Source organism: Marmota monax, unplaced genomic scaffold, assembly GCF_021218885.2.
Source record: "Marmota monax isolate L192 unplaced genomic scaffold, Marmota_monax_Labrador192_F-V1.1 WCK01_AAM20220418_F8-fsc00028, whole genome shotgun sequence".
NCBI lineage: Eukaryota > Metazoa > Chordata > Mammalia > Rodentia > Sciuridae > Marmota > Marmota monax.
In genome coordinates this window covers 2,669,019-2,691,723 of record NW_026694779.1, presented here as the reverse complement: position 1 = coordinate 2,691,723, position 22,705 = coordinate 2,669,019, and the positions used below count along the sequence as shown (strand labels likewise).

The 22,705-nt window shown below is 46.2% G+C and overlaps 1 protein-coding gene across 1 annotated transcript in view; it reads left to right on the top strand.

Annotated features, from left to right (window-relative positions):
* Positions 1–22,705, top strand: part of Slc6a11 (solute carrier family 6 member 11) — a 128,623-nt gene that overhangs the window by 10,687 nt on the left and 95,231 nt on the right. Inside the window, exon 5 of the mRNA XM_046425574.2 lies at positions 18,636–18,768. Within this exon, the coding sequence (XP_046281530.1) occupies positions 18,636–18,768 (133 nt within the window). The remainder of the gene's footprint in view (positions 1–18,635; positions 18,769–22,705) is intronic.

Below are 22,705 nucleotides of genomic sequence, written 5' to 3'. Positions count from 1 at the left end.
ATATAGCTTCCATACTTCCCTAGGGAACCCATTCCAAAGTCCTAGATAAGACGTGGTCTCTATGTAAGTTCCTGGATTTTTTTTTTTTTTTGCACCATTCATTCCCTTTGTATCATGTATACAGACCTTTAGTTGAATATTAGCCATATTATATATTTGTTCATTGTGTTCACTGACAGGCAGTCATGAAGCAGCACCTGTCTGGTTTTACTCACCACTGCCAGGATATGGAAAACCCTCAATGAATATTTATAGAATAGATGGATAGATAAGAAGCAGGGAGGCAATATGTTCTAGAAAATACTATAGGAGATGTGCCAAGGGGGCCCTGGCAAGAGCTCATGCTGTCATTAATATTCCCACTCACCAGCATTGATCAGTTCCAGGACCTGTTTGCAGTATCCATGTCACTCACTCATTTTGGCCACCACGTGGCAGGAAGGGACAGATGGTCTGCATCCTCTGTGTAAAGACCCTTTTGCCAGCTACTTGGCCATTCTAGATGAATGTGCATGGGAGAATGAACTCATGAGTTGGTTTCCTATTCAGGTTGCATCTGTATTATCTACACAGTGTTGAATTCTGTATTCTGAAAGTACTCCAATTGTGGTGTGACACTCATCCCTTCGTGACGTGCTTTTGTCAGACAGCTCCAATTCATCTTTTCCCCAGAGATGAACTTGGGATGCAGAGACTGTAGGAGATGTTGATAGCATCCTATGAAAATCTGTTGAGCCACAGCAGCTTGAGGAGGGCTGAAAACTATGTCTTGGTGAGAACATTCATGTACCTGAGGCTAACCCAAATCCCCAAACTTATTCTCCTGTAGAATAAATTGGAATAATTTCCCTCCTCCCCCTGAAATCTAGCATTTCACTAAACTTGTCTGGAAAACACTTTGCTATGAAGAATTTTTTCCTTAAATTCAACTGAAAGTTAGTTTCTGGGGCTTTGGATAAAGCATTCCTAATTCCTTTTCCATGTGACAGCCCTTCAAATATTGGACCCACTTTCTTAAAAAAATTTTTTTTTCCTCACCAATTCTCTTTGCTTGCTCTCCCCTGATGTGGGTTGTTCATGGTTTCTCTAGTTCTGTCCATGACTTTGTGTGCTGGCTTCTGTCCTTGCCCTGCCCCCAACTCCAGGGGCCTCATTCAGGACCACACTGCTTGGTTAAAGTAGAGGCCATGGCTGAATGCTAGTTCATTCGTTGCACAAATGTTTGCACTCCTGGTGTGCATAAGAAAGACACTGTGCACATTCAGACCAGGCAGAGTGAAAGATAACATTCTAGTCTCTAGAAGCAGAGGTGAAACCAGCCCATAGATTACCATAAAGTCAGTAATAAGGTGCCACTTTCCTATCCACAACTGGATGTGGCTTTGCCTTACCATGGGCACCTGACCCAACCCACTTCCCGTCTTAAAATTTCATTTCCTTTTTCAGGACATAATCCCTATTACTGATTTAGTAGTGAGAAATACTCAGGCCCCCCAGGGTGGTCTTGATTCTGATCCCGGCAGGGGGCCTATGGGGCAGGGACAGCTTGTCTTCCTAATGTCAGATTTTAAAACCAGACCATCCTAGTTTCCCTTAGTAACCCATTATGCATTGGCATCCATGCATTTATCTAAATATGTTTGCATTTCTAAAATTTGAGTCTCTAACCTCCAGTGGGATTGAGTGCTCTAAAGTGTGTAACTAAAGTGTCATGACATGAAGTAGACCTGGATTTGTCTTCCCTTTCTCAGACCCCATGTCCTGTATATCCAGGGTTTTGTGAGCAACCTCACTCTCACTTCGTATACAATCAAAATTGCTTTTGCATGCCTTCTGATTGAGGAACATGTGTTGAGCACATATTGTGTGCGGGGCCCAAATTAAGCTCTAAGGGTATTCAGTTCTCCTTCTTTATTCAGAAGGATGAGGCCTTGTCTTTCTGGATTATCTTCATCTTTTTTTTTTTTTGTCTTTCTAAGTCATATGGACATTTTAATTGATTTTCTTTGGACATGAAATTGGGGATCAGAGGTGCTGGAGTGAGAACTGGTTCTTTTCAGGGGATAAGGCACCTCCCTGCTTCCCTCCTACACTCATCTTCCTCTCTGCCTTGCCCTTTGGACATCCTGGGCTTATCTGAGGGTCATTTGGCTTTTGTGTTCCCTTTGCCTAGAAGAACCCTCTCCAGATCCTCATGTATCTGGCTCTTTGTTATCCCTGAATCTTAATTCCAGTGTCATTTGGGAATCCCACCCTGACCAACCCACCAGGATCAGCACCGCAGACAGCTCAAACCCATCCCTCTGTTTCAATGTCTACCTTGTTCTCATCTGAAATCATTATATCTTTGTTAATGTGTTAATTCTCACCTTCCTCTGTTTTTAAGCTCCATACTGGCAAAGACCACATCTGATTTATTTGTTATTGTTTTGCCAGCACATTTTAGGTTCCTATTAATAGTTTTTTTTTTAATTTTTTTATTATTAGTTGTTCAAAACATTACAAAGCTCTTGACATATCATATTTCATACATTTGATTCAAACAGATTAGTTATTGAAACGAATAAATGGAAGAGGGAAAGAATGAATGAATATTTCCTAAGCCCTTGGAGTTCAGTGTCCTTATCTATAAATTGCAAATGAGACAACACCCACCTGATGATAATGGCCTTGATAATAGTTTTCCTATACTCCACAGTTCTTTGGAAAGCATTAAATGCATAAGTAGAATGCTTAGGACTGGTTCTCCCATCTGTGAAATGGGGATTGTCTTAGTCAACTCGCTGTTGCTATGACAAAATGCCTAAGATAAAAAATTTAAAGGAGAAAAGATGTATTTTGGCTCACGGTCTCAGAAGTTTCAATCGATGGTCAGTTGTGGCCCTATTGATTTGAGACTGTGACACCACAGTACATCATAAGAGGAGCAAAGATGCTCACCTCATGGTGAGAGAGACAGAGAAGGAGCCAGGTCCCCAACATCCCCTTCAAGGGTGCACCCCAGTGACCTAACCTCCTCTCACTAGGACATACTTTCTAAAGGTTCCACCACTTCCCAGTAGCACCATGGACGGTGGCCCAAGCCTATAGCAACTATGATGATTCCTTGCCTTATCAACCTCTCTGGGTTGCTGTCAGGATTAAATGAGGTAATGTAATTTGAGAACGTTGTAAGTGGGGTATGTGAGATAGTTCTTATTATCTGAGGCACAGTATCCCATTCCAACCCTGTTGCTGCAGGTGCAGATTCATAGCTGGGCCTGAACTGCCAAGCCCCATGCAGAGCCTGTTCCTTTACCTCAAATTTCAGGGTCAGACATGCTTCCCAGATCTCCTCTCACTGAGCACTGTGCATCACCACCTAATTTCTGCTAGTGTTAGGTTACCTACCTCCATTTGACTCAACCCCAACCCCACCTGATCACCCTGCACATGACTGTAGATTTTAGTGGGCAACTTCGCCAGCCCAGTTTAAGTCATTGCCTCCTCCACCTGTCAAGGGCATGTCCCTGAGCAACTTACATATCTTCTCAGGGCCTCTCTGTGCTCCTCTGAAAATGTAACGATAAGTCTACCTACCTCTTGGGGTTTTCCAGAGCATTAAATGAGTTGATGTTTATAAAGCACCCAGTGCATGGTCATTGCTCAACAGAAGGTAGCTACTTACAAGGAAGTCTTTATCCAGATCTTTGAACATCTAAATGGCTGCTTTTCAGCCTTGTTCAGAGAAGGCTCATCACCCAGACCTTGGTCCCTCATAGTGGATGTGGTAAATAATAAAAAATATATTTTGATTATTTCTTTCAAAGTTCTCTGAGCATCTAGTGGGTGCTGAATGCCAAGTACCTCATCTGTAGCCAGAGAGATGAAGATGACACTGTCCCTCCTTAAAGGAGCTGTGTGAAGAAGCAGCCTTCTAAGGAATGCTGGGGAGTGATGGAAGAAAAAAATTTTTGAAATACCAGATAACAGGTATCTGTAGGATCCTTGTACAGAGCCAAGTAGCCTGGATGCCTGGCCTTTGGGAAGAGATTCCTGCAAATGGTGATACTTAAACTGGGTTTTGAAGGTAAATATAAGTTCATGTGGAGCACTGTGGACTGAGTGAGTGACATAGCAGGTGCAGGTAATGACAAATTCAGGGGTCCAGAGACCTGAAGTTGTATGTTGAGGCATGTAGATTTTACCTGCAATGCTCCTACTGCACCTGGAGGCTGGGAACTTTGCTGAAAGGCAAGGCAGGGCCAGAGCATCTGTTCAACTCCAGTAGTTCTCCCCTTATCGCTGGTTTCAGTTACCTCTAACCAACTGCAGTCAAAAGTATTCAATGAAAATTCCCCCAAATAAACAAGTTCTAAATTTTAAATTGCACATTATTCTGAGTAGCAAGATAAAATCTCTTACTGTCTGTCTCCATCTCACCAAGATGTGAATCATTCCTTGGTCTAGCGTATCCCTGCTGTATATGTTACCCGCCTATCAGTCACTTATTAGTCATCTTGGTTATCAGATCAACTGTGGCAGTATTGCAATGCTTGTGTTCAGTTAACTCTTCTTTTATTTAATAATGGCCCTCGCGTACAAGATTAGTGATACTGTAAATTCAGAGATGCCAAAGAGAAGCCATGAAGTGCTTCCATTAAGTGAAAAGGTAAAAGGTTTTGACTTAATAAGAAAAAGAATCACATGCTGAGGTTGTCAAGGTCTATAGTAAGTTATTATTATTAATCTCTTCTGTGTCTAACTTATAAATTTATATAATTTATAAATTATATATTATCATGGGAATGTATTACAGGAAAATGCATAGTATATATAGGGTTTGGTACTATCCGTGATTTTAGGCATATAGTGGGGGTCTTGATATGTTTACGTCATGGATGAAGGGTCATTGCCATACAGATCTTTAGTGAGCACATACTATATATCAGGCATCAATTTAAGTTCTAGGATGCAGCATGAGCAAAACAAAGACTCACCCTGATGAAGCTGACTATGCAAACAGTTAAATAAGCAGAAACTATGGCATTAAGTTGAGACCAGTCTCTTAAAATGCAGGCAGGGTGTGGGATTAAAGAGTGTCTAAGGGTCAAAGTGGATCTCTCTGAGGCAGTAGGATTTGAGTAGAGACCTGAGAGAAAAGGCAGTGATCTGTGGGTATCAAGAATAAGCTCTGAGGCCAAGGGAACAGTGGGAGTGGGGAGTGACCTCACACTGGGAGGATATATGCATGTTTGGAAAACAGCCAGGTGGCCAGAGAGACTGGAGCACAGCAAGAAAGGACCTGGGCCCCTCTGAAGAGTTTTCAATGATTCTGTGGGATGCCTTGAAAGGAGCCAGACATTTGGGTCTGGGAAGAAGGCAGAGCCCCCAGGTTGCTAGGAGGAGGTGCATGGTGTGGTCCAGGTATAGGAAGCTGAGAAAAAAGGAAGCTGGGTGGCATTGGGGCCCTCAGCTGTTGGAGAAGGCAGGGGCGGAAGCAGTCTTGGAGGGTGATGAGTCCTTTGGCTTGGCTGTGGCATGAACCTGTCCCTCTGATTTATTAACATTTCTGTAGCCACCCACCTGATATAAGGTTCCTCTTAACCTCGCATGTCCTTGGAGGGCTTTTCCTGATAGAGGCAGATGGGAAGCTCCAAATTTGCCTGGACTCCATTTTTTTCTTTTTTCTTTTTTTCCTAGACAGAAGTAGCAGCCAAGTTAGCAATAGCTGTCAGCGTTTGGGCTGCACATATGCTTCATCCCCAAAAATCCCACTTGTGGAAGTTTATTCTGGGACATGACCACATTAATTATGTACATCCTGAGCATGTCCATGGCAGTACTGTTTGTGGTACTTAAAAAAAAAAAAAGACAAAGGAAGTGTAAAATGGCTTTATATATATGATATCTATTAGATAAGTTATTCAACAACTACAAAAAAAAAGAATGAGGCAGAAGGTGTGTTAATACAGAAATGATTCCTAAAATTAAAAGGTGAGGTATAGAAAGTTGTATATGCAGGTTGAACATTCTCCTGTGAAATGCCTATGAGCAGAAGTCTTTTGGACTTTTTTTTTTTTCATTTTGATTTTGGACTGTTTGTACATCCATAATGAGATATCTTGGGAATGGGACCCAAGTCCAGACACAAAATTCATTTCTGTTTCACACACATATCTTACACAGCCCGAGCATAATTTTATACAGTATTTTTAGCATGCCTGCATTTTGACTGTGACTGTCACATGAGATCAGGTGTGGAATTTTCCACTTTTGATACCATGTCCGTCCTCACAAAGTTTTGGAGCATTTCAGATTTGGAATTTTCAGTTTAGGGATGCATAAAAATATACATGTATGCCTTTACGCCCATGGGACATCTCTGGAAGGATGCACCAGATATTCTTCACAGATTACCAAAGAGTAGGACCTGGGGATAAGGGAGGAGATGGCAAGAAAGAGAAAGAGTCTTGCTTTTTTTTTTATTGTACTGTTTTGTAGTGTTTGAATTTTTAAAAGCTAAAGCCAGGAACATGATTATTTTATAATAAAAAAAAAATCACAGGAGGGCTAGGGCCCTAGCTCAGTGGTAGAGTGCTTGCCTAGCACACGTGAGGCACTGGGTTTGATCCTCAGTATCAAATAAAAATAAGCAAATAAAATAAAGGTGTGCTGTCCATCTACAACTAGAAAAAAAATATAGGACCTATGGAATTACAGAATAAGCTTTCATTTATTATAATGATTCCTCCTGTTTGTGGGACAAATCCCATTTACAGCCCAGGTTTTAACCCACTAATCTTTATGTAATTTGTTTACTTATCAAATCAGTTTTGTTAACATTGGCTCATTTAAATGTTAAGCTAGCCCTGTGAGGTGGGCAGAAGAAGAAATCTCCATTTGCACTTAACTAAACACAGTCTTGGAGGCACTGAGGGGTTCCCCCAGCTCGTGTACCCAGAACCCAATGCCAGCCCGTCTTTGGTTCCTACAACCCCTAGGCATCTCCAGTTTCTCCTGCCTCTTGATGTGTGTGCTAATCCTGAACACAGAGAAGCTCATCTTCCCTTTAAGAAGGGGTCCTTTTGCTCTCTGTCCCCACCAGTAAAGCACTTGAGACCCTGAATATCGTCAAGAGAACAGGAGATTCATTCACCAAAGCAAACCCAAATCTGCACTTTGTTACCACAGCAGGATCATGACCATTTTATTCTAATCATTGACTGTTTAACTGCAAAAACAGAAAATGACATAAGCAATTAATACCTAAAGGTATATATTTGTGTAACAGATTATAAATAACTTATATTTCTGCACCCCCCACCCCCTAAGAGATCATTCTTTTAACAATTCAGAGTCTCTTCCTGTTGGCATTGCCTGTACCTTTAGGATCATTCTCCTCTCTTTAAATTCTTTGTTCCGAAATCGAATTCAGTTCTTGTACCAGCTCCCTTTCATAGACCTGGTTTCTCCAGCAGATCCTTGGTTTCCTTATTGCAAAGGTGATTTCTGTCTTTTTTTGTTTGTTTGTTTTTTGGAAGAAAATGTGGAAAGTATATTTAAGTAAAAGAAGAAGAAAAACACACAATAGGATTTCGGTTTCCAAGCTGCTGAAGAGGGGGGATCGTTGCCAAAGTTCAGCATTCCAGCTTCCTTGTGTCCACCGGACCCTCCGCTGGTGGCCATCCCAGAAGCCCAGAGCAAGCCTTCCATTCATCAAGTAGCATGAAGCACTCCTCCGCTGCCAAGGAAACTAGAGAGATGGAGGCCCAAGGGGGGACCCAAGGTCTCTCTCTTGCCCCTACAGGGAGCCCTCTCCCCTTAGTCATCTGCACCAGGGGTGTTCCTGGGCCCAGAGCCCCTGCTCCAGGAATGACTGGTTCATGCATCTGAGAATGATGCAATCTCAGCACCCCACTGCAAGCCCTGCTGAGGGGAGAGGTGCAATCTGGATGCACAGTTGTTGCAGTGCTATATACAAGTACTGTGGTGTGGGGACCTAGAGACTTGGGCCTAGGGGACAGACAGCAAGGATTTCAGCTCCATCCTTTCCACTTATTAACCTTGGGTTTGTTGCTGAAATCCCCCTCACTGTCTTGCTCTGCAAAATAGGAATAATTGTTTTGGCAGCAGTAGTCGTCACAACTACTACTATCTTAATCGTTATTTTAAAAAAATATATTTATTTTTTAGTTGTAGATGGACACAATATCTTTATTTTATCTATTTATTTTTATGTGGTGCTGAGGATCGAACCCAGGGCCTCGCACATGCTAGGCAAGTACTCTACCGCTGAGCCACAACCCCAGCCCTACTATCTTGATCTTTAGGGTATTTTGCCTGTGACATCAGCAAGGCAGGTATTGCCATTTTCACCTTGGGTTTCTCCCACTCTGTAATGGGAAGGAGTAATTTTCTAAACTGATAGTTTTGTCTGAGGTTCCTTCTAGGTCCTGATGGGTGCAATGGGGGAAGAGAGGTCCCATTTAGTTATTAAGCACCTACTGTGTACCCTGGCCTTGCACACAGCCCTCTGGGCATGTTTCTTCCTTTAATCTACCCGCCCAGGAGATGAATGACATGACACCACTGTCCATATCCTCATCCCACACAGGGAATCTGAGAGGTTAAGGGACTCATCCAGAGCTCCTCTCATGGTGAGCCAGAGCACCAGTAGGACTTCCACTTGGCCTCTGATCCCGACCTGGGTCTCTGCTGTTGCATGCCCTTCCAACCTATGCATTCAACTGCCTGTGTTTCCACAGGCACAGAGTTTGGTTGGCATGTGCCTACTCTCTGCAGCCCCCTCACCGCAGCCCAGTGCATCGAAGCTTGTGAAGGATATTTTTTTATCAGGTGGGGAGTATATTTGATAGAAAAAGGAAGAGAGGGAAGAAGGAAGGCTTCACAGAAGGCCCCAGTGGGTGGCAGAAACAAACACAGCTGTTGGGTCATGTCTTCCTCAGGCTTCAAAGTGTTCCTTTAGGTTCAATGACTTGAACCTCATTTTAGAAAGAATACTGTGGCTTCCAGCCGAGCTGAATGTGAGACCCATCCTGACTCTAATCTGCTGTGAGGACAAGGGGTAAATTAATGCTTGCTTGTGGTGTGTACCCTGCAGCCCTCCAGCTGATGGCAGGAGGCATTAATGAATCGATGACTTTAATTCAGGGCCAGGAACAGAAGAACTCAGAAATGGCTATAATGTGTCATTTTCATTATATATACATATATATATATATATATATATATGTGGATTTTTTTTGGGGGGGTACTTGGGATTGAACCCACGGGTGCTTAACCACTGGGCCACATCCCTACCCCTTTTTAATATTTTATTTAAAGACGGGCTGTCACTGAGTTGCTTAGGACCTTGCTAAGTTGCTGAGGCCAACCTTGAACTCATGATCCTCCTGCTTCAGCCTCCCAAGCAGCTAAGATTATTTTTAATAAAACTATACAGATTGTGTGTGTGTGTGTGTGCGCATGCACGCGCACACACACACACACACACACTTGCTCACTGAGTAGTAGAAGACATCCAGGCTAGGGAAGGATCACTCTAGCTGGGGACAGTTTAACTCCTCTACCTCCTAATGGGACCTTGAAGAAGTAGTCCTGAACTTTCACTTCCTCCTGGTTAGAACAGCAGAGCTATAGACAGACCTGAAGTTGAGCATCAACTTAAGATTTTTAACTTTATGCTGGCATGAAAGTGATAGGCATTTGGTAGACTGGGTTTTTGGATCTTGAATTTGGACCTTTTGTCGGGATAGCAGTATGCGGTCACATCCCTTCTCAGTGCTGGGCAGAGCAGCCAGCCACAGCTCCCAGCCAGCCCCACGATCGCAAGGAGAAACAAGTGACCCTCTACAGTGTACCATGTTGCTCAACCATGATGCCCAAGAGTTTTAGGTGTATTCGGTGCATTTTCAATTTAGGGTATTATCAATTTCATGAATTTATCATGTGGGATCTGATCACCAATCTGTCTACCACACTCCAAGGTCAGCATTCTATCATGAAGCATGATAGTTCTAAGGTTTATCCATGAAGCCTATGGCATACATGGATCAGTACAGATTGCCCCTTACCTGCAGTGCCTGGGACCAGAAGTGTTTCAGTTGCAGATAATGGAATATTTGCATATGCATAGTGTGATATCTTAAGGATAGGTCCCAAGTCTAAGCACAAAATTAATTTGTGTTTCAGAGACACCTTGTACACATAATGTGAAATTAGACAATGCTTTCAGTGTGTCTGTGGTTTTTATTGTGATCTGTCCCATGAAGGCAGGTATGGAATTTTCTACTCATGTTGTCACGTCAACACACACAAAAAATTCAGATTTTGGAGCATTTTGGATTTGAGATTAGGGATGCTCAACCTGTACTTTATTCTTTTTTGTAGTTAGATAAAATTCCGTTGCATGAATATGTCATGTTGTTTACCCATTCATCAGTTGATGGACATTTGGGTGGCTCCCTCCTTGGGCTATTAGGAATAATGTTGTCATAAACATTTATGAGTTTTTGTCAAATGTGTGTTTTCTGCTTCCTTGGGTATATATCTAGTGGAATCGCTGGGTTTTTATGTTTAACTTTTTTACAAAACTACCAAACTGTTTTCCAAAGTGGCAGAACTGTTTCACATTTCTACCAACAATATAATAGGGTTCCATTTCTCCACATTCTCACACACAATCATTATTGTCTGTCTTTTGTATTATAGCCATCCCGGTGGGTGTGACGGGGCAATCTCATCATGGTTTTAATCTGAATTCCAGTGAGGAGCACTTCTAAATAAATTTGGGAAACACTGGGTTAGATGAAGCCATACAGATGTCTGTTTCAGGACTTCTCAGAGATCCTTTAGTGTTCTCCTAAGTATCGAGAATCCCTAAAGGAAGTCTGGAGTGTGCAGTATTTTCTCAAATAAGATCCCAGTGTGACCTGAGAACCTAGGACATCTGGGAGAATGGGTGTTCTTTAGGAATCTTTAGCCGAGGTCAGGGGTCAGCAAATTATCTTCCAATTCCCATCCGCTGCTGTGTTTTTTGTAAATAAAGTTTTATTGGAAGAGAGCCACACCTCTGCTTTTACAAATTGCCGGTGGCTGCCCTCACTCTTCAGTGACAAAGCTGAATGGTTAGAGAGGGACTGTGTGGCCTGAAAAGCCTGAAGTATGTACAGTCTGGTCCTTTATAGAGGAAGCTTACTGAACTCTGGCCTGGGAGTGCCTGGTGCATGGGCAAGAGTCTACTTCACCTGTGGATGGACTTGATACTATGTCTGGGGACCAAGGAAGCACCTGGTGAGGTGCTTGTGGGATGGATAGAATTTTGATGGCTTGGGAGAACCAGGAAGGACATTCCCTGTTAAGGGACCAGCAAATCGAATGCTGGAAAGTGAAGAGGTGCTGGGGACTGATAGGGACTTATGTGGCCAAAGAGGAGGTTTCTTTTCTTTTCTTTCTCTTTTTTTTAGGGGGGGGTGGGTACTGGCGATTGAACCCAGGGGCACTTTACCACTGAGCTCCATCCCCAGCCCTGTTTATTTTTTATTTTGAGGGTCCCACTCTGTTGCTATGGGCTTCATTTAGTTGCTGAGGCTTCCCTCAAACTTACTATCCTCTTGCCTCGGCCTCCCAAGTCACTGGATATGTCACCACACCCAGGTTTCTGCAAGGATAGAAGAAATTGGAAAGGTCACTTCAGACTCCTCAGGCCAATTTAGGTTCTCAATTCTGCTCCTTGGATCCCAGAGGTCCTGACTCTATTCACAAGGATACAGTTCTGGTCCATCTCCCCCAAGATAAGGTGGAGGTTCTGAACTGTCACTGGAATTCAATATACATGGCTCCCTGTTCTGTCTCTGCCTTCCTGGACATGTCACCTCTCCCTAAGCCACAGTTTTCTTATCCATAAAATAGAAAGAAGAGTTGCCCTCCCCTCAGAAGATGCTAGGAAGGTGAGATGACCTTCTGCACTTGGTGTGCTAGGCCCTAGCGGGCAGGTGGGACATGGCAGCTGTCACTGCCCATGGAGTCTTGTGACCCATGTATAATAATCTCCCCGAGGGCAGAGCAGCATGCTCATTTGCCCCTGTAGTTATGATCCTTAGGGGTGCTCATCATATAGGTGGCACTCAGTAAGTGTCCACACAAGGAATGCATGATGCCAAGCCCTAAAATTCATGCCGAGAAGGGGCCTCGCTCTATCTGCATCCCCAGCTTGGTTTCGGGCCCTGTGCTGTAGACATTATAGGAGTCCCCCTGCCCCCACGCACGGGAAGAACTGGGGGAACTGCCCTTCTCTCTGCACTGAAAACTGTGAGCAGAATCCCCAAGGCGGCTTCCCCTCCCCACGAGGGGCAGGAAAAGCACACTTGTTTTGGTGATGGGCCTTTTTTTGTTGGTGCGTTGGTTGCTTTGGGAGACCAAGCAAAGCTATTTATAGCTTCGCCTCCATGCCAGCTTTTAGGGCAGTCTCTACGTCCCTGGCAGCACTTTCCTCCATGGCAGGTTAAAGAAAGGTGATCTGTTTGTGGGCTCCGTGCAGGGCATGAAGATGAGGCCTCCCCAGGCCCCGGCTGGGAGCTGTTCCCGCAGGGCCTCTCCCAGGCTCCCAGTTGGAGGGAGGGGCCCATGCTGTTCTCCAGCTTGGCTGTCTCTGGTCACACCAGCCCTGGCTGCTCTGAGAGGCAGTTTTCCTCTCCCCAGAGCCCGCCCCTCTGTGTCTGTGAGACACCAGGAGGGAAGCAGGTGTGTCGGCATCAGAAAAGAACTTGGTTGCAAATTCTGACTCGGGCAAGCTAGGCAATTGGCTTCACCTCCCTGGGCTTCAGTTTCTCAATATACAAAAGGGGTCAGTCGTCGGCCCTCCATGGGTTCTGAACCCCAGGATTCAACCAAGCATGGGTTGAAAATATTTAGAAAAAATTATACCTGTCAGACCTTTTATTTCCCCTTGGCATTGCCTAAACAATACAGTGCATTAACTATTTGCATATCGCTTGTATCTTCTTGGGCAGTGGCGGTAATCTTGAAATGACTTCAAGTACACAGGAGGATGTGCACAGGTTACGTGCGAATACTGTGCCATCCTTTATAAGGGTCTCGAGCAGTCGTGGACGTGGTATCTGCAGGGCTCCTGGAACCAGTGCCCTGCAGAGACAGAGCCAACTGTGATGATCTCCTAGCATCAGTTAGTGGCTGTGAGGACAGAGCAAAGGGGGACGGGAGCCTCTCCCATAGCACCCTCCACTGCCAGCTCTTTTCCGTTTGGTTCCTTCCTCCATTTCTTAATGTAGACGCATTCGGTTTGCTTTTAGTTCACCTCTTGGTTTCCTCCCGCTCCTTCCCTCCCTCCCAGCCCTGTGGAAAGGATGTCTCCACCCCTAACTCCTCCACCTGTGGATTCTTTCTCTGCCGCATCTTAAAGCCATTACCCACTTTCCTCCTCTCTCATCCTCATTCCCTTCTGGAAACTTCTCCCTCCCCATGTACCATCCCGGTCACTCCAACCCGAAAACAAGCATGGCTAAGACAGGCTGGGAACCCCATGGCCCCTGCAGTTTCCTGCCAGAGCTAAACTTCCTAAAAAGAGCCACCTCACTTAGGGTCCCCCCATCCATCTGCTCCCCCACCCAGTCTCCCCCACCAGGCCCTTCTCCCGTCTCACCCTAGGCTGCACCAGGGCATTTGGCACTGAGCTGATTGACCCCAGGAGACTCCATCTCCCTTTGCCTCTGGGGACACCCCTCGTATGGTCACCCCTCTGGCTCTCTGCCCACTCACTCTTGGCCTCCTTCAAGGGCTCCTCCATTCCTCTCTGTACCCTCGAATGTCGGGATTCTGAGGACTCAGGTGCAGGACCTGTCTCCTCCCCTTCCTTAGCTCTTAAGGACCTCAAGTGTGAATGTCCTCCCTGCCTGTCTCATCAAAGTTTTGCACCCAGAGACCCGGTAGCTTCTGGGTGTTGCATGGACCTGGTGGTGCCCCCTGCCCCGCCCTCACCTCAGAATCATTTTGTCTTAACAATTGGCCATTTACTGCCTTCTCCTTCACCCTGTTTGCTGCCTCACACCTGCTCAGATGATGACCCGCCCCCCTCATCTGTCCAGGCATCCACAGTGGGAACCTGGTGCCAGCCCAGCCCTCTTTCTCCGCTACCCACCATGCCAGGCAGTCACTTTCTACTCCACCACATTCAAACTCATTCATTTCTCTCCAGTACCTTTCCCATCCCTGGACCCAGACCCTCCCCATTAATTGCCTGAAGGCAAAATCCTCTGCACTACGCCCCCTGCCCTGTCTCACCCTTCCTGTCCATTCTTCCTGCTACAGCCAAAGAGGGTTTCCTGAAACATACATCTGGTAGGGTCTCATCCCTATTTAGACCTTTCTAGGCTTCCTCCATCCTCAGGATGCAGCCCCAGCCCCTCAGCAAGGCCTACACTGTACCTCATCCTGGCCCCACTTGTCACCACCACTTGGCTGCACCGACCAGAGACACCCTGCCCTTCCCTGGCCTCACAGAGCTTTCTCTGCAGCTTCCCAGCTTTTGCCCTTGGTGGCCTTTCTGCCCCAAGTGCCCCCACCTTCTTTGCTAGCTTTCCTCCTACTTTGAAGGACCCAGCCCCATCCCCCGAAACTCTGATACTGCCCTCAGTCCTCAGAGAGGGTCCCCTGCCTTGCCTCGGGCTTCACCACCCTCACCTCTGCGTGCTGTATGCTCTGACTGCTCCTTCTCTGCCTTTCCCATTAGGCCTTGAGCTCTTTCAGGACCTCTGGGCTTGGCACAGTACCTGGGGTGCTTGATGGCACTTTCATAAGAATTACTTGAATAAATTAATACCTACATGAATGGCTGGTGCTATACACTCCTTTTATCTGGCGCACAGAGACATATAAGATAGCTTTGTGGTGTGCGTGGACTGTAGCTTTAGTCTATAAAGAACGAGGAAGGCAGTGAGTGATTCCAGGGTTAGGAGGAACCGGGGGCAAAAAGTGTGGGCTCTGCAGCCAGAACCCCTGGACTCTAGTTGAAGCCCTGTTGCATGCTCCTGATGTGACTTCTGTCGAGTTCCTTAGCCAGTCTGCACCCCATTTTCCCATCCTTGAGATGGCAATGGTTTTTGAACCAGTCTCAGGGATAGGGGTGGGTTAGATTCATGTATGCTTGGAAAGCCATGGAAGGTAGACATCCTTATTCCCATTTTACAGGTAGGGAGGAAGCTAAGACTAGACAGGTGATGTCACCTACCTAAGATAGAGCAACTGGCAAGATGCAGAGCTGGGATTTGAGCCCAGCGTGTCTCTGCTTGTGTCAAGGGCTGGAGGTGCTTGGACACTATACCTCCAAACTCTGATTTTAGCATCTGGGTGGAAATCTCCAGAAATCCGTTGCTATGGCCTGAAAAAGGTGCTTCAGGAAGAATCTGTTGTAATGCCTGGCATATAATAGATATGCAATAAATATTATTTGCATACATGAATCCCTCTGTAGAGGCCTACCTCATCATCTGCACTTCCTACGTCCCGAATGCTGTTGGGAGGTTCGTTCCTGGGCCCTGGCTGGCCAGCATGTTGGCAGTGAATTCTTCCTTATTCAGACCTCTCTTCTGTCCCAGTGCTTCATCAGGGAGGGTCATTAAGAAAACTCTTTCCCAGAAAGAGCTGTGCCTTCCCCCAAGTCTCAGAGTTGATTGTCCCAGCCCCCACACTCTCAAAGGCTGCCCTGTGGGTTTCAAAACAACCCTGCAGGCCGAGAACTGGCTGCTGAGCCCCGCTTTTTTTTTTTTTTTTTTTTTTTTCTGGAAACTGAAGGTCCATTCCTGGTGAAAAATCAGTATCAGTAAATTCATCCTCCATGGCTTTCAGCGCTCTGCTTCCCATTCTGACAACGAGGTTGTTCAGTTACATGAGAGGGCACCAGGGCAGACTGCAGGACTCAAAAGTTGGTAGCATCCAGAATGCGGAAGAGAGGGGACCGAAGCCAGCTCACTCCTGGCAGCTCTGCCCATCCTGTCTCACTCCATCCCTATGCAGTTTTAATATCCGTGTCTCCGGTTCAAAAGACAAGTAGATCAAAGAATGCACGGATGGGGCGGGGTGGTGGCTCAGTGGTAGAGCACTTGCCTAGCACACGCGAGACACTCACTGGGTTCTATACTCAGCACCACATAAAAAATAGTAAAGTTATATATTTAAAAAATGCATGAATATGTGTGCATGTGCCCCTACTAGCTATGGAGGCCCTGTAAGTATGTCTTTCATGAAAAGTTCTGAGTCGGGAGCAAGAGAGTCAGGGCACACCCAGGTTATTACCATCTGCCGTGACCCAGTTTCCTTGTTAACTCTGGTTATACCTTCTCACTCACCACCTGATGGGCTGTCACTGGGATTGCTTTGGGTGACTATATGTAAAGCAGTATGTATATGTCAGCTATGAGCCTCCTAATTTGGGGACAAGAGAGTTGGTGGATATTCTCAAATTCCTTAAAGAATCTCAGAAGAGTCTATTTCTAGGGAGAAAATCTATCCCTGCAGTAACTTCTCAAAGGATCCTTATAGTATGAGCAAGAAATAGACTTCGTTGTTTTATGCTATTGAGATGTTTGGGAGCTCTTGTTGCTGCAGCATAATCCAACCTATCCTGACTACTTCAGGGGGTGTGGGAAGGTTTCCTGGAGGAAGATATTGAGCCACACTTTGAAAGATAAATGCAACTGAACCAGAAGAGGAAGAAAATAGATGCTTCCTTCCCAATTTCCCTTTACTTAAAAAAAAAAAAAAAAAAAAAAAAAACACTTGGATGGCATTTGTAGCTCATTCCTTTATGACCAGGAAATCTCCCTCTGTGGTGCTCAAACCTCATTGTGGTTTAGAAACTGGGTTTGTAGCTCACTGGAAGCCATTCTGCGAAGATTGGGGTTCCATGGGTCTGGGGTAGGTCTCAAGAATGTATTTCTGGCAAGCAATGTAAGGACCGTATACTGGGATATCATACTGTTATAATATGGATTCTCTTAAAATCCTCTTCTGTAATAATGCCTAACATTTTTAAACCAAATCAAGCAGGAGAGCTAACACAAAAGAAGCAAATCAAGTAAAGGTCATTACCATAAGTGAGTGGCTTCTTTCTTGGAAGAAGTAGTAGCTTGAGCTTCTTTTCTATCCAACTTCTCCTAGAAGAGTGTCAAAGTCGTATCATGCTTACCTTTAATCCTCAGTATCTAATAGCGTGCCTGGCACATATTAGGTGCTCAGTAAAGGTGTATTGAAATGGCTGTTCCCGCTTCTCCTGATCCAAAAATCTGGTTTCCTTTCTAGTAACTCTGATTCTGCACACAGTCTGATTTTGTTTGGGGGCCTGCCTGATTTCTCCCGTGGGGGTTGGGGCTGGAGGAAGCCTGCCGACCAGTGCTAATTGGTGTCATTGAGTAATTAATGCAGAATCAGGCCCGGAGCGGATTCCCAGGGAGACGGACACTGAGGGCTGCTTTCATGCTTGGTGGGATGGGAGCTCCTTTCTCAGAGGACATTGGACTGGCACAGACTGGTGGGGGGTGGTTTGGCAGCCAGAATGGGGTTCGTGGAGCAAGTTTGGGGGGGGGGGTTGTGTTGGTGCCATGGCTCTGCACCATATGGAGCGTGGCGCGTTTGACTTTAAAGAAACACAAACCTGGGAGCCAGGCCTGTGTTGACTCTGAAGAATTGATGGGCTCCAAGGAAAGGCTGTGGCTGGAGACATTCGCCCAGCACACCCAGGTCCCCACTGTCTTGTGGCCTGGGCCCTCTGCGATACCCTTAACCTACGGCATGATATCAAAGGCTCCAGGTATACCTTCCCTTTTTACCCTTCCTGCTATTTCCTCTCTCCCGCTCTGCACGCTCAACTCTCTGTTCCCGAAGTGCACCCGCCCCTTCTTCTGAGTTTAGCTCAGCCCATTTCCTTGACCTAAAATAATATCTATTCCCTCTTTCCATTGGCTCAGTTCCACTCATCTTTCAAAAAGGGCTTCACACATCATTTCTGTCAGGAACATTTCCAAACTCCCTGAAGCAGTCAGGATGGGATGGTTTTTGCTGCAGTAACCAGTGCTCAGAGAGCAACATAGCTTAAAACAACAAAGTTTAATTCTTGCATATTTCATCTGTGACTTGGGATGGCATGAGACCTCAGGTTATTCTTCAGGGACTCAGGCTTCTTGAGGCTGTATCTTGACACTTTTCAATGTTTCAATAATGATAACAAGGGAAAGGGAGGCTGGTGAACCATGCCGCCTGCCTGAAGCAAGTCCTGTGGTTACCCTTGAGTTTGTCAGGATGGGGGTATGCAGTCTTCCCTTAGGAATATGGAAAGTTGTGGATGGTAACACGGTCTCCCAGGCACCCTCAAGATAGGTGGCTCTGGTCTTCCCTAACCCCCTGAGCCACATCTTTTTGCCCCCAGGAGAGAGGATTCATAGAGGCCAGGGGCTAATTCTCATTTCTTTGAGACAACCAGGCCCAGCCCAGCGTTTGGCTTAGAGAGGATGCTTGGCGAATGGCAGGGGTGGGTGCATCCCTTTCCTTCAGGCTTGGCTTTGCTGCACGTGGACCGCAGTGGGCCATCTTCAGCCCCATGACTCTCTGCCTTCCCTCTGCAGGCGCCGGGTCCTGGCCATCTCTGATGGGATCGAGCACATTGGGAACCTCCGCTGGGAGCTGGCCTTGTGTCTCCTGGCAGCCTGGACCATCTGCTACTTCTGTATCTGGAAGGGGACCAAGTCGACAGGAAAGGTAAGAGTTCTCACCTTGAACGACCGCGGGCAGTAGAAGGCGTGAACCGTCCTTGTGTAAGCTCACGGTTGACCCGGAACATGCCACAGGGTTCTGATTGTGAATACCAACTTTTAAGTTGGGTGTCAGGAAGAGCACTAGACTGGAAGTCCACCCCGGAGCCCAGAGTTAGCTCCACTGCGTATCTGCTGCGCACCTCTAGGATGTGCTTTTTTACCTTCTGAGCTTCCGTTTGCTCATCTGTGAAATGTCTGATCCTTTTTGAGTTGAGAGCCACATGAGATAAGGTGGAGTTAAAGTGGGAAATGCTAAACTGCTAGGATTGATTCTTTTATCAAGACACAGCTCCAGGCATGCACCAGGGCAGGGGGTGCCGGCCGTCGCCACTGACAGACTGTCTTTCTCACTCACCTGCAGTCTGTGGAGGGAAGAGCAACAGCTTCCATCTTGCAGTCTCACTGTGCCACATGCACCAACCAGGTGGCCTTCAGGGTTGCCACCTGATTAGGGGAAGAGAAGTGGAAGAAGGCGGCCAGCTCATAACCACATTGGCCTGGAAGTTACACGTGTAACAGGACTGTGGCCAGCACCCAAGGCACAGCCTTACCTAAACCACAGGGGAAGCCAGAACTCTAGGGAAGCACAGAAACCTTTGGCCAGTGAGCATATCATGTGCCATAAGGATCAATACAGAGGTTAGAAATGTGAATTTCCTGGACAAATCCAGCTCACTTATCTATTTTACTTCAAAAAAAACAGAAAGGGTAGGGCACAGGGAATTAAATGCCAACATTTAGAAATTAGGAGATTTCACATAGAAATTCTGATCCTCTTATCCCTTGGACAGTAAGATTTGGCCACACCAGACTTGGCATACCCACAGCAGCACGTGGGTGAGTGACCAGTAGCCTCTTCCTCCTGGGAATGTTCTGGATGGCCACAGTCCCCACCATTCCTTATTGCCCCTGATGCTGTGGCTAAGTCTCAGAGCTGTTAGTTTCCTCTTTCTTGCGTCACAGGAAAGAGACAGATGAAGCATTCTGTATGCCTGAGTGAGCCCCCATCACTCCTTGGCCTCCTGGTTGTGATTGACATGTTTCTCATAAGCCAGGTTCTAAGTATTTGGCTGGGGCAGGGGGCTGGAGATAAAGCCTTCAAGGAAATGGGAGCTTAACCACTTGGGGCCCTTATGCAAAAGATGGGTCTGCTTCATTCCTACAGGGGTGGGTAGGATAAAGGGGAAACTACTGGAACATTAGAGGTGGGCTGGCCTGTGTGGGGAGGTTAGGAGCATAGAGCAGCATGTGAAGAAGGAGGGTTTACTAAACCTAGTCATACTGGTGCCTGGGGACCACAGAAAGTAGAACGGGAACACGCATGTCCCTTCAGCCACGGTGATTCTGCTCCTGTTTGCTTTCTCTAGCTTGTATCATAAAAGCAAAAGGACTCGCCTCTTTTTCCAAACATAAAATCGTCACATTAATATTTGACTTCGGTCTGCATCCAGGCTGTTCCTCGTTCCCCTCTTTGCTGCCTCTTCTGGCCAAAGAAGAGGGGACCCAGTGGAGGGGTTAAGAAGCAGGGTCTGCAGTCAGCACTCAAACCCCAGGTCTGTCACTCGCTCGCCGTGACCTGGGGCACATCAGTTCAAGTCTCCAAGTTTCCATTTCCCCTTCTAAGCAGCGAGGTGGGCAAGAGAGCGCACTGAGTGAGAGTCAACTTCGAGGATGTGCCATTGAGTGCTTAGCAGTGTGTGTGACTCATAGTTGATAAGGATTAAATGGGGACTTGTAAATTTTTTGTTGTATAAAGATAAAACATATTCATTCAAGAGAAGTAGTTTCTGAGGTATCTACCACACACTTAGCATTATTCATCGTGTTTCCAAAATCAAGTACAGCACAGCTGGAGTCCCACCCAGGTAACACGTGGACGTGCCTGTGGTGGCTTAGAGAAGGGAAGAGGTATTGTTACCATGGCTTCCACGGCCACCACTTCTTGGGAATCCATGTGGAGGCCTGTGGGGCCTTGCAGGACTTTATGTGGTCAGGAGAAGGGCTTCCTGGATGAAGTTTTGGTACACTGGCTGTGCCCGCATGTGGCCTCCATCTCTTGGGTCACAGCAGAATCTGTTTCCACCCAACCCTCAGGAGAAAGCTCAGTATCATGGTGGGGCCACATGGCCCCTGGCTGGGTGACGGAGCCCAAGCGTTGGAGAATTACTGTGTGAGAACTGGGGTTTCCAAGAAAGGCAGGCAGGCTTTGGTCTAGGAGATTTCCAAAGAGGCTTGTGGGGAAGGCGAGGAAATAACCATTCATCCTGTCTTTTACACACTTGGCATTCTGCTAGGTGTCTTCCTTCTATGTGAGTGCATCACACCTCCCCAGTGGGGGAAGTCGTTGACGTCTCTGTAGGTGGACAGCCAGAGGATAGGAGCCATTAAGCAGCCTGGAAATAGTGGTATGGCAACTCTGCACCTCAGCGCTGACCACAAAGCTACCCTATCCTTGCCTCTCTTGGGCTTTTGATTGATGTGGGAACTTTGTGTTGTTTTGAGTGATCACCCTACACACATCTTCCTGAGCCTCCGTTTTCTCATCTCCAGTAGAAGTGGTAACGGTAGCAGTAGTGACAATGATCCACAGTAAATAGTTAATTATTGTTTTTTAATGTTTTAGTTGTAGTTGGACACAATACTTTTATTTTATTTATGTATTTATTTTTATGTGGTGCTGAGGATGGGACCCAGGTCTCGCACACCCTAGGCGAGCGCTCTACCACTGAGCCTCAACCCCTGCCCCAAATAGTTAATTATTTATCGAGCATTTCATCCTGTTTCACATGCCTGTGCCACTCAGGCATGTGGAACAACCATGTGAGGCAGCAGCTATTAGCATGTCCATTTTATGGAAGAGGAAACTGAGGCTTGAAGGGATTAGGTAACTTGCTCAAGGACCCTCCAGTAGGAAGCAGAAGATTGGAATGAAAATCCAAGCATTGGTGACTTCACAGCTCATATTCTGGATATGTCATTGTTATGCTGCCCTCTGTAATGTTGGTTCAATTAATGATTTTCCTGTGGGCTGGTTAGAAAGAGGTGATTAATGAGATAGCTGAACATATCATAGGTTCTCTGTGATTGTTGGTTGCAGTATCTAAATGGTGCTTTTAAGGGAAATGCTGAAATCTAATGAGCCAAGGGTCTTCTTGAAGGCTGGGTTTCATAGATTGCTACATGTCCCACACCCAAGGCCACCATTAGCATCCAGGAGGAAATGTGAAATTCCTTAGAAACCATCCGGTCCACCCGTTCCCTTATTTTATGCATGAACAAACTGAGGGTCAGAGAGGGGAAGGGACTAGTCCAAGGTCACATAGTGTCAGGCAGGCAACAGGAGCCTAGACCCCCAGCACTTTATAAATGATGAGGTCCAGTGGGTCATGTCTTGACAGTTGAAGAGGGGTCCAGGAATCCCTGAATCATCAAGTGAACTCTTCAGAGGACGATGTGGCACATTTGTTTCTGTTTATTACCTGCTTCACCTTGGAGATGAGCCCAGTGTCCAAAGGTCTTTTGGGTTCTGTACAAAAACAGCTAAAAATAAAACACTGGGTCATCTGAGACTTCCAAAGCAGGCAGAGTGGCCCATGGCCCCCCGACCACGGGACCCTAAGCAGAGCCAATTTCATGGAGCTGTAAAGGAGGGACAGATCCACTCCCCTGGTATCGTCCAGGTGGTAACTGAGTTGCCATTCCATCTTCGTCTCCTCCCTGGAGGGTCCAGCCTGCTTCTCGTGGTCAGACCTCAGCAGAAATTTCTGTGTATCATAAACGTTCATTTAAGGGATTAAGTAACTGGCTCAAGGACACTCTGGTGGGAAGCAGAAGACTGGGATAAAATCCATGCATTGGTTCCTAGTGCCCTCTTGCCTCCA